The sequence below is a fragment of the Megalobrama amblycephala genome, linkage group LG18 (assembly GCF_018812025.1).
Source record: "Megalobrama amblycephala isolate DHTTF-2021 linkage group LG18, ASM1881202v1, whole genome shotgun sequence".
Taxonomy (NCBI): domain Eukaryota; kingdom Metazoa; phylum Chordata; class Actinopteri; order Cypriniformes; family Xenocyprididae; genus Megalobrama; species Megalobrama amblycephala.
The window spans coordinates 9,081,999-9,095,019 of NC_063061.1; the positions used below are offsets into that span (position 1 = coordinate 9,081,999).

Here is a 13,021-nt window from a genome sequence, read left to right on the forward strand (position 1 = left end):
GAGGCAAGAATATTTGGTTCAAATAAAGTAAAAGTAAAGTTCAAATTTGGCCACTTCTTTATGATAGAAATGCTACAGCCACTGTAATTTCTTGAACATGAATATGTGGACATCAAAACAGGCAAAAGAGCCTGGGATTAAACTTATTTTGAAATTGCGATGAACAGTTTGCATATTTAAAAACATACTGATGTATTCTCATATGTTGGCATAGGTTTATAAATGATTTACCTTACAAATCTGGTGAAATGGTGCACACTGCGTTTCCAGATTAAAGTAAGCACCACAAACTCACAGCATATGCAAAGATTAACGGCTGCCCAAGTATATTTGAAGACATTTTTGCTTTTATTATTTTTATCATCTTATACTTTTTTTATCCGCCCGAGATAACAAAACCATCCGCAATCAAATAACTAGCGGAAAAATCTCCCCTTGCACTGCTCGTCGTGTGTGCGCGAGAACCGTTTACTCCCGCTGACATTCCCACGTGCAATATATGCGCTCCAGAGACGTGGTGGATGTGTCACAAAAACGCTTCAGACTGCTTTAAAATTATTCCCAATCAATGAATAGCGCACATTTATGCCAACTACAAAACCTTACAGAATATAAAGGTAATAATATTCATAATATGTTCAATAATTACAGAATATTTGTCACTTCTCTAAGAATATGTAGACAGTAGATTTGTATAGAAACTGTGCTTGCAAAGAGAAATTTCTACTGGTAAAACATTTTAAAACACACACTTTTTTTTTTTTTTAGAAAAAAATTCTATTATAGAAATTCCAATTTTCCCAAGCCTGTAAATCACAATTTAAAATTCCCAGGGAATTTTAAATTGTGATTTACAGACTTGGGAAAATTGGAATTTCTTACCCAGGAAATGTCAGGGAATTTCAAATTGTTATTTCCAAGAACCCTGTAGAACTGTTTGTTTTGTTCACTCAAACCAGCTGCATACAAAGCTCCTGCAGTAATACAGAAGTACCGTTTTTGTGACGTCCATTACTTCCTATAATTCTGAAAAACATTCCCAGATGCAGAACTGAGCAGAAACACATTTGACTATTTCTGTTCTACCCGAGTGCTGCTCCCATTTTAGCTTACTTCACTTTTATCCAACTCTCGATGCCATGGATAACCTGTCAAACTGATATTCTGCCTCATCTGTATACGTCACCTCTAGAGCCTATGTTGATAAAAGCTGATTAGGTGACAGTGTATGAAGTTTTACCACCTTGAGCTGAAGTTTCACTTCTTTTAAAGCAGCTAAATCACTTTGAAGCATATTGAAGGCAGTTTTTCCAAGGAAAGGGTTGGTTGCATGCCATTCAATTCCTAAATTCCTCATTAGTAAAACTGGAAGCATTTCACAGGGCCTCTATTCATTAGCAAATTGAGCACATTGAGATCTGGTTTCTTCTCTTTTCGACTCTGTGTTATAGTTCAGCAGTCAGGTCTCTTTTAGAGCATGGGTGGGAACCGAAGTTCAGTAATACAACACCAGTTGCGATTAACTCATGCCTAATAATGCTTCAGGAACAAACACAGCAGTGAGGAAGAGAACAAAATCGAGTTGTGTCGGAGTTGATGACGCAGGATGTACCGATCAGTGCTGTGGTAAAGCGGTTCATAGACAGGGGCTCCAAGTAGAGGGGACCCTCGTAACCCGAGTCCAGCTCTCCTCGTACGTAATCCCTGCAGGAACACCAGTCATTGAGCACGGGTTGTTTGACAATCATGATAAGTACTAAACAGTTGCATCAATGTCAAAATCTGTTTTACTAGTTTTAAAAGACATTGCAACTAGATTTAATGTGTGTGTGTGTACTTGAACTGTCAACAATGGGTGCATTTCAAAACCAATGTGTCATCTCCTTTCCACATCTTGTGTTAGTATACAGTCATGAATAAGGCTGCTGTGAGCACAGACCTGGAAAGCTGGTGTCCAGCGAAGAGCAGAAGAGCTGTGAGCACGTAGAGGTAGAGCTGCACCAGGTGCTGCCGGGGTAAAGTCAGCAACACCAGACTAAGGATGTAACCTGAAGAAAAGGGAGTCTCTGTTACTGACATGAATTATGATACGCACTGGATTGAATAAAATAAACCAATTGCTTATGCCATCTTTCTTTAAAATTAAACAAAAACACAAAAATGAAGTTAGTTTGTTTTTAAACTATCCATGAGTCAATGACAAATAAGAGCATCCACAATAAAGGATTTTATTTATTTATTTTTAAAAAAGGTAAATAGAATTTGACAAGTTAGAAACACACTATGCACTGATGTTGGTTTCATATGGTTTTGCAAAACTTTTATAAAATTAAAAAAAAAAGGGTTAATTTAATGACTCTAAAATGTCATGTGGTGTAACCATCATGTAAAAAGTAATAACATTTCCCTTACACCTTAAATACATGAGAGTGTACCAGAGATGGAAACTCGAGTCTGCGACTTGGACTCGAGTCGCACTTAAGTCGCAAAAATAAACGACTTGTGAACTACTAACCCAAGACTCGACTCGAGACTTGAAGACAGAGACTTGTGAAAATTACAAGTCTTTTAGCGTGACATTCCCGATTACGTTCTCTATTTACTACCCCACACGATGGCACGAAAACACCTCATTTTATCTATTCATTCCCAAATATGTTCTGCAGCAGCAAATATCACAAATCATCTCTAAACACACCAAGCCACTGAGCGCGTGACGCATCTGAAGGCACGCAAATTCATCACCCATTAGAAAACTTGTTAAATTAGCAACAAATAATAACAATACAGCCAAGCCTTACCTTGCGATAAACTTTGTCATTTAATTTGAAAAGCAATCAATTAATCCAAAGGGAAGCTGTGGTGTTGCACAACTGCAGAGGCTTGCTTGTGGTCCATTTTCAAGAAGTACATGTCCTTTTCATTTTTTTAAATTTATTTTTACCCAAGTATTTGATAATGCATATAATATCCAGATTTACCATGTTAAATTGTATTTGGATTGAACAAGTACTTTCATGTGCATTTCATGACCCTGTCAGTCTGACTTTTTTCCACAGATCGGTTTAAGTCGCAGTGCGTTATTATATCGTCTTATCACAAACGAGACACACAGATGGAAATGTTGTTTGTAGTTTTGTTTACTGTAACGCTTGTCTATATATAGGTTTTGTTACCGCCGGCGCTCACTGGAAGACTACATTTTCTAGCATTGCTTGAGATCTACAGCAAACTACGGCAACTCATATAGCTCAAAATACACAGCACATTTTTCCTTACAGTGGTTCTAAATGGTATAATTTTGTATAAAGTTAGAAAGTAATAAAAATGATTTAAGTAATATTTTTGTGTGCTTTATTAGACAGTTTTAAAGTAAAAGTAATCTGTTTTGATATTTAAATACACTGTTAATTACAATAATAACTAGCTGAAAAAAATAAAATAGAACAAAGACTTGACTTGAGACTTCACTTGGATCTCAAAGACTTGAGACTTGACTTGGACTTGACCGCAGAGACTTGTGAACATCTCTGGAGTGTACGCATCTTACTCATTCACAAGTTTTTTTTTTTTTTTTTTTTTTTGTTTTTTAACAAATAGCATGAATTATGAATCCATAAATAGCATTGTTTTGGAAAGTTGCACCACATGACACAACCTGAGTTTTACAACCTTAAAGGGGATGTCTAATGCCATTTCACACTTTCTGACTTAATTACAGTGTTAAGAGTTGGATTCTCATGCTAAACATGGCCAAAGTTTAAAAAAAAAACGAGTTTTAACATATGGAGTATTTTGTGCCAAATACACTCCTTCAGGGTATGTCTAAGTTTCAGAATTTTTTTTCGAGCATGGCTGTGTATGACATCATCAAGGGCAGAATTCCTTGTTTGGGCACTTTTCCCAGAAGAGGAAACCAAAACGAGAGCAAGAGCCGCCCATCAACATGCTTGATTCAGGTTACGTAAGTCATCGGCAGCGCTGTACAGGACTTGATTGTGACCACCATAAGTGTCCATGTTTATTATTCAATTCAATTCACATTTATTTGTATAGCGCTTTTCATGATACATATCATTTCAAAGCAGCTTTACAGAGAATGCATGTCAACATTACAATTTAAAGAATGCAGTTAGCAAATAATGTAATAATTATGCACGTGACTCTTTAGCTCTGCCCACAGCATGCCTCCAGGAGCTCGACTGTTTTCGGAATGAACTAGTACAGCTGTATCTGTCTTTTATAAATCTGATAAAACTAAAGAATCCGAGATGACCAATGCAATACTGCTTTATAGGTACTAGATTAACATGAGAAACTGATATGTCCCCTTTAACTAATCTCGCCTTGAAGTCAAATGATCTAATATATTAAGAGACTTCAGTTCTTCCTGTGTTGTTTTCCCCCTGGATGTTGGTCGCACCACATGACTTTGATTTGGCAGATGAACTTAATATTTAGAAAACCAAGTAGATCAATACTAAAAGGACTATGCCAAACTACTTAATCCTTTCTTTTCCATTCCTTTAAATGTTTTTGTGTTCTTCATTATTATATTAGGGCAGTCCCCTTACATTTTGTAAATGTATTATTCAATGTAATCATTTGCTATATTACAGTACACGATTATCTCTGTTAGGAGATATTAACTTGCTAACTCTGGAGATTATGAAACAGAATATCTGAAACCAGGGGGTGCAGCTCTGGTTTTTACTGACAATGCTTGCTGAAAATGCTGAAGGATACCATTACAACAAAGGAAAATGTATTGATTTCATTAAATCCCATGGGATTAAACAGCATTGCGTTCAATTCACACACACACACACACACACACAAAAAAAACAACAACCTACAGACCAGCCTATAGCTATAGACCAGGAGTAACTTTAAGGCCAAGTAATAGGTCAATGATACTGGTGGTGTGATCTATATTGCAGTAGCAAGGTGTCTTCAACCCTTCCTGTTTAACTGTGTCAGCAGTATCTGTAAGCCACACTAAACCTAAAAGACTGATCAGGCCAACAGGAAGTTATGCCAAACACCATGACGATTCATCTCCTGAGCTGGCCAGCACGTTCCACTGGAACAGCTCTCTTCTGTAAATATCTTTAGCTGAATGAGCAGGTCTGGGAAAGATTTTCCCATAAAGTAAAACCTAATTTGTATCTGCCTTGCAAACAATTGCCCTTCTTGTGGCCGTTTATGGCCACTGCACCAAACATGCAGAGAGAATGCAGCATATTCAAATAAGATGAAATCTAATATACTGCACTGGACAGCTGGGTGAGCATCTAGCTTGCAAGGGATCATCTATGAAGCATTTGCTGATGCCTAAATCATTCCGGAAAGTGCAGTGTGAGAATGCTAGACTAGCCCTGCGACATTAGTGTGTGTGTGTAGCACAGTGCAGCTGCTCTCTCTATATTGACTTCACCTACCAAAGAATGATTATTCTTACGTAATTATTTACTTGGGTATGAATTAGCAATTGAGAAAGAATATAGCAATTCTTCATTTGGGTAGCTAATTATAAATTAGACTACCCAAAACTCATAATTATAATTAAATTGTTCATATTAAAATGTTATATGAATAAAAAAAAATAACATTATTTGCATGAAATAATTATTTTTACTTATAAAAAGATATACTCTACACATTGAATACTTCACAATAGGCTTAAAGACAAAACATGCCAATATTTGCCAAAGGATGAATGCACGCCTCTGATCTGAAGTGCGTTTAGTGGGTTAGTTTCTCTAGGTATTTTGTGTGTTACGTCTTGTGTGTTGAGTCTATGAGACAAAAAAAAAAAAAAAAAAAAAAAAAAAAAAACCTGCTCGGCTGGATCAAGTGTCCAACAAAGGTCACGCAAAGAGAAGGACAGTGAGGAGATAAAGGTGTAGTAAAGATGTGTTTAAGTCACTATTTAAGTCTGTATCATAGTGACAGTGTTTAGCTGGAGGTCACAGAGACACTGTGTTGTTGGTTTTATGCAGGAATTATGTATCAAACTGTATCAAGTGGCGGAAGTGGCATCACGTCGCTGGTCGGCAACTCACATGCGTGATGCATGGTCAGAATAGGGTTCTACATCAGAACGCCGGCTGACGCAGAACACAGAAGCTCTGCACAGTGTTTACAACGTCAACAGCGTAGGAGACTGATAGGGAAGAGAAGAAATTGTTGAATAAAGTCATTATTTTTGTTCTGGTTTGTTTTTTTTTGTTTTGTTTTTTTTTGTGCACAAAAAGTATTCTCGGCGCTTCATAACATTAAAGGTGCTAAAGAGGATGTTTTGTTTTATACATTTTTGCAATATTACCTGAAACTGTCTTTACTAACTGATAAAAGACTATTTATTAGGTGCACTGAAAGTAATAATATTAATATACATCATCTGTGCACGAGGTAGGGCCTTAAAAACATCAGCCAATCGTTTAGGCGATCGTAAACGATTGGCCCTCTGGCTTGTCAATCACTGCCGTGACATTCCTTGTGAGAGACGTGCACGGCTGCGCGCTCCAGTAACTTTCCACACTCCACAGGCCCGCATGCAATGTTTTTGTCCGGAGACAGGAGTAACAACTGCAGATTATGAGTTACCTGCGGTGAGTCCGACATAATGAATCCACTAACACGACACGGCGAATGCCGGTGGTAAACACTCGCGTTCCGTTACTCGTGCACGAGTTTTGGGAGGCGTTCCCTCGAAAGGAGGGGGGTTGTTCTTACACATGCGCTCATTTCAAAAACTCAGTAACAGTCTTTGGTTTCTCAGTCGACGAAAAGATCCTCTTTATCACCTTTAAGGATGAACCACTGTAGTCACATGGAATATTTTAATGATGTCTTTACTACCTTTCTGGGCCTTGAAAGTGGTATTAACGTTGCAGTGTATCGGAGGTCAGAAAGCTCTCGGATTTCACCAAAAAATATCTTAATTTGTGTTCCGAAGATGAAGGAAGGTCTTATGGGTTTGGACTCTGGAGCGACATGAGGGTGAGTAATTAAAGACAGAATTTTCATTTTTGGGTGAACAAACCCTTTAAGGTTTAACTAACAATAATGAAGAATAATTAACTAACACAAAGCAGGCCTTTGACATAAGCTCATTGAATTAATTGCATGCCTCTTTCAGGCAGCTAAGAAAATATTTAGGTTTAAGTGAATGACATTTATTTTTAATTAGAGGATTCCTTCTTAAAGGAATTCACATCCTTGTCACTGGATTTTTAGCAGGTCTTTTTTCAAGGCTATTCACACAGAGATAGAGTGCTGGGTAAATGGAGTAATCAAAACTGTATTTGCAATGCAAAGTTAACTGGCAACTGGATAAAATCAGACACCAGAATGTACTATTAAACATTTACCAATCTATTCATTTCATATTGATGGAACCGCTGCTGGACATGACGCCAACTACAACACATACTTGTAAACACATGATTGAGTGCACAATATGTTTCTGCTCATTTACTCAATTCATGAAACTTTCTGTTGTTCAACTGTTGTTGAAATTAAAACATTTAAACGGTGGCTGTCATAACTTATGACAGATTTATTCAACATTAAATTGGCTTACAATAAATAAGACAAATGTTATTTTACAGTATGAAAACCACTGATGATTATTGCCAAATTAATTATGAATAGAATTTAAAGGATATTTTCAGCACAAGATAAAAGCTTGGTGCAGCACAGCTTGCACTGAACTGTATTTTCATCTATCTTGTCAAAGTGAAGCCAGACATCACTACTACGTGACTTTGAGGCCATTCTCTCGCTTCTCACGTCTTTTGTATAAATAGTATTTTGTGTTAAACAGGTTGTTTTTTTAAAGTTGGTGCTTGAAGTAAAGCTGCTCTTAATTTTCATTGATGACTGCATTGTTAGGAAATATTATAGACTGTTAATAACTTTAATTATAGGCCTTTAATTCGTTGTATAATAGACCTAAAAATAAAAGTTTAAAATATTTTCTAAGAGGAGCTAATAGCCTAATCTTTTATTATCCTCACAGCACATCAGTTATGCAGTGACGCAATATGAAATTACTGCAGGGAAAATTTATTATAATATTAAGCAGTTAACCGCCAAACCACGTGATTTGTTGCTTCTTCACCGTGGTAAGAAAAAAATCCCATACCGTCACAGCCCTACTTAGCACACAGTTATCTTTGTGTCCCTGTAACATCTGTGTGTGCAGAGCATGTTTTCTCTGCAGCTGGCCTTACTGTTATCAGACTGAGAAGCCAACTTTCATCCAAGCATGTGAATATTCTTGTTTTTCCAACATGAGCATGTGAAACGATATAAACAACCCTACGCCGACTCGAGTGTATATACATTCTGTACGATAATCGGTGCAGTCTGCTTAATTAGAGGTTTGTTTTGTTCACTGTCTGAGCTTAAATGCTTGTTGTATATTTTTTTGTTTACACACATTATTTAATGTTCTCACCTAAAAGAAAACCTCAAGATATGTTTATTATGTTTATTATATTATATATTATATAATCCTTGTCATGTATATTGCCTAATCATAAGCTTGTTCAGAAATGGTGACATTATCAAATATTTGTCCAAATATTCCAATTCAATATTTTTGAAAAATGCCCATCCCTAATAGTTACACATTACACAGTTACAGATGATTACAGCATTACACTAGATTTGTAAACTCATTGTCACAGAAACTTCTCTCTGCTCTGAATGTTTCCCATCAACACAAAAGCTTAAAGGTTTAAAGGTGCCATCGAATTGAAAATTGAATTTATCTTGGCATAGTTGAATAACAAGAGTTCAGTACATAGAAATGACATACAGTGAGTCTCAAACTCCATTGTTTCCTCCTTCTTATATAAATCTCATTTGTTTAAAAGACCTCCGAAGAACAGGCAAATCTCAACATAACACCGACTGTTACGTAACAGTCGGGGTGTACGCCCCCAATATTTGCATATGCCAGCCCATGATCGAGGCATTACACAAGGGCAGCCAGTATTAACGTCTGGATCTGTGCACAGCTGAATCATCAGACTAGGTAAGCAAGCAAGGACAACAGCGAAAAATGGCAGATGGAGCAATAATAACTGACATGATCCATGATATCATGATATTTTTAGTGATATTTGTAAATTGTCTTTTTAAATGTTTCATTAGCATGTTGCTAATGTACTGTTAAATGTGGTTAAAGTTACCATCGTTTCTTACTGTATTCACAGAGACAAGAGCTGTCGCCATTTTCATTATTAAACACTTGCAGTCTGTATAATTCATAAACACAACTTCATTCTTTATAAATCTCTCCAACAGTGTGTAATGTTAGCTTTAGCCACGGAGCACTATCAAACTCATTCAGAATCAAATGTAAACATCCAAATAAATACCATACTTGCGTGATTAGACATGCTGCATGACGAACACTTTGTAAAGATCCATTTTGAGGGTTATATTAGCTGTGTGAACTTTGTTTATGCAGTGATAGAGCCGAGAGTTCGGGAGGGGGCGGAGAGCGCGTGATTTAAAGGGGCCGCAGCCTGAATCGGCGCATTTCTAATTATGCCTTAAAATAGGCAGTTAAAAAAATGAATTAAAAAAAAATCTATGAGGTATTTTGAGCTGCAACTTCACAGACACATTCAGGGGACACCTTAGACTTATATTACATCTTGTAAAAAAACGTTCGATGGCACCTTTAACTCTTGAGAGAGAAGAAATTAAATCACTGCAATTTGAGTACTGTAGTGTAAATTATTTGATGTACTTCTGAAATAACATTTTTTATTTTACAGTGCAGGTGCATTACAAGTGCAATATATTTATCTTAGAAATATTATATTTATATCATACCCCCATCAGAGCTATCAGGCCTGAAAAAAAAACTTTTCAATTTTATGCATTAAAAGCTGCGCCATTTTTTTCTGAAAACAGTATGAATAATAGAAAAATGATATAAAATATCAAAATACTTCAAGGTATTGTGGCATAAAAATCACAGCATTTTGACAATATTCCTGCATAGCTAGACTCTTTATTCCACATATGAAGAGTAAGAAAAATCAAACTCTCTTTATATCATTCAAGTATCCTCCTCAGTTTTTCTCTTTCCTCATTTTCTTTGACACAAACAAAGCAGGCGTCATGACCCAGAACGGACCTTAATTTCAGCTTGCAGTTCTATAGTTTAATTACTGCTTTAATGAATAACAAACTAGACTGTTCCAATCATAAAAAATATTCCCAACTTCTGACTCTGCGTTTCCACTGGCACATTACAAGAGGACTCCAGCCAGAGTACAAACACTGCACTAGCACTGTGCTTTTCTTCAGCAGAGAGCACAGCCAACCAAGAAAACAAGCGTGTGCACACACAAAAGACATTGAGTGTGGAACATCAGCATTACTAGCACAAACCATGAAGCTACACTTTAAAATTGCATTTTTACATTTTATGAAGAAAATACACACGTGACTCGCCCACACAAAATTCGCCAGGGTGTTGCTGCATTGGTATTAAGGAAGGCCCACCCACCAAGTCTAGATGTGACTCAGATACATCTTTGACTGTGTTCCTCATTTTATCATATACCAGGTATAATTCATAAGTCTGATCAGTTATAAAAGTAATAACTGCACCATTTGAGCCATCATTCATGCTTTTCCCCATAATTAAAGGGATAGTTCACCCAAAAATGTATCCCATGATTTACTCACCCTCAAGCCATCCTAGATGTTTATGACTATCTTCTTTTAGACAAACACAATCTGAGATATATTTAAAAATATCCTGTGTCTTCCAAGCTTTATAATGGTAGTGAATGGTGGGCCACATTTTGAAGCCACCAAAAAATGTATCCATTAGGGGTGTGACGAGACAGGTATCTCACGAGACGAGACGAGACTCGAGATTGAGTTCACGAGACGAGACGAGACAAGATTTTTAGACACTATTTTTAAGAAATCCTCAATGGCGAAATACATGACTAGAAAAAATATTCTGCAGGTGTATTTGAAATGTTTTAACTAATCATCTTATAATGAATGTCATTCAGTTCTACTTTCTGAGTATGAATTATCATATGCAGTAAAAGACAACAATACTCAAGTACTGTAAAAGGTTTTGCCACTAACTCAACTGACTGACTTCTCTTTTGTATGATTTCAGTCTCTTCAGATCTTACTGTACATGATTTATGAGCTTCTACAACTTTTGACCCCCTAAGTGAACTCCTTTCCACAAACTGATCATAGAAATAAAAAATAAAAATGGTAACACTTTACAGTAAGGTCTCATTTATTAACATTAACATATTAACCAACATCAACTAACAATGAGCAATATATTTGCTACAGTATTTATTAATCTATGTTTATGTTAGTTAATAAAAAATAGTCATTCATTGTTAGTTCATGATAGTTCACAGTGCATTAACTAATGTTAACAAATGAAACTTTACTGTTTGTGCTTAATAAGATTAAGAGAAAACTGTTATTCATTTTTATGGTAACACTTTACAAGTTGAAACCATAATCGCACTCTCTCAATATTCAAAGTGCAAATAAGACCAACTTTTTCTTTGATACAGAGCTAAGAGATGGTTACAACTACACTGCCCAGCCTAAAATAGCTTTCATATTGAGAGATATCTGCATTCATCAGGGAGCCGCTTTCAAAATGCGGGGTATTGAAATCGCGTTTGAATGCGCGCGCGTTTACTTTCACTTTCAGCGATCGCGCGTAACTCTGTAAATATGGAGCGGCGGCGACCGTTATCCAACTTAATTAAATGTTTTTTATTTAAACACAAAGCAAAAGGACAGTGGAGGCGTAATGTAAACGTAGCAGTGGCATATTCTTTCCTAATCATCCTAACACTCTGTCATGGCAACATCACGAGACTACTTTTCACCTCGACGAGAAATCTCGTCACACTTTAGTCTCGCGAGATCTCGGGACACGAGATCTCGTCACACCCCTGGTATCCATCCATCATAAATATAATCCACATGGCTCCAGGGGTTTATTTAAGGTCTTTTGAAGTGAAGCAATGAGTTAACTATAATAACTAGCTTCCTGCAGTTGGCCATACACATTGATTTGCGACTGAAGAGTAACCCCTGATCCGATGCATGACATAGTGACAAACGCAAAAGCTCAGAGGATAGAGCAAATAAAACACTCGTCACAAATTAGAAGTCTAAAATTATTATTTTTAAAGAGAAATGTTAGAGGATTTCGATATAAGAGAAGAGGAGCTTGAATTTGCTGCCCAGCCCTATTTGTTTGAACCACGAGAGACATCTAAGCTCAGGCTGCTCCTAAATCGTGTCGGGGGTCACTTTTGTGGCACAAGTCGACTTGTGCAGTATGCGTACGGTCGTCTGCCGGAAGCTAGTTATTTTAGATTGTTTTAAATATGGATATTTTTCTTACAAAAAACCCATCGCTTCACTTCAGAAGGCCTTTATTAACCCCCTGGAGTCATATGGATTATATTTATAATGCATTTTTGGGGGCTTCAAAATGTTCACTAGCATTATAAAGCTTGCAAGAGCCAGGATATTTTTAAATATATCTCTGATTGTGTTCGTCTGAAAGAAGAAAGTCATATACACCTAGGATGGCTTGAGGGCGAGTAAATCATGGGATAATTTTTGGGTGAACTATCCCTTTAAAGCCCAAAGTTAAGAAAACTAATGCCACGTTCACACAGCAGGGCTCAACGCCAATGGATTTTTTCTACTGGCCTAGTCTTGCCCCGCCAAAATTTTCACTGGCCCCACAACAAAAAATTAATAAAAGTAAAAGACAAGAAAATGGGCCTATAAAATAAGCATAGTTATTGTTTTTGTTGTCTTTGTTACATTTAACCTCAATAAATAAGGTTATGACACCAAAAGCTACTAGATTAACTCACTTATATTTTAAATATTGTTAGACAAATAAACAGTAAGTAATAAAATAGTAACAAATAATCAAATTACGAGTAATAGCAAAAATAAATACAACAGA

At 36.5% G+C, this 13,021-nt stretch overlaps 1 protein-coding gene across 1 annotated transcript in view; it reads right to left on the reverse strand.

The window, feature by feature from the left end:
• The window catches only part of rnf145b (ring finger protein 145b), a 33,824-nt gene that overhangs the window by 17,361 nt on the left and 3,442 nt on the right, over positions 1 to 13,021 (reverse strand). Inside the window, exons 3-4 of the mRNA XM_048166519.1 lie at positions 1,940 to 2,048; positions 1,613 to 1,704 (exon numbers count right to left, since the gene is read on the reverse strand). Coding sequence (XP_048022476.1) covers positions 1,613 to 1,704; positions 1,940 to 2,048 — 201 coding nt within the window. The remainder of the gene's footprint in view (positions 1 to 1,612; positions 1,705 to 1,939; positions 2,049 to 13,021) is intronic.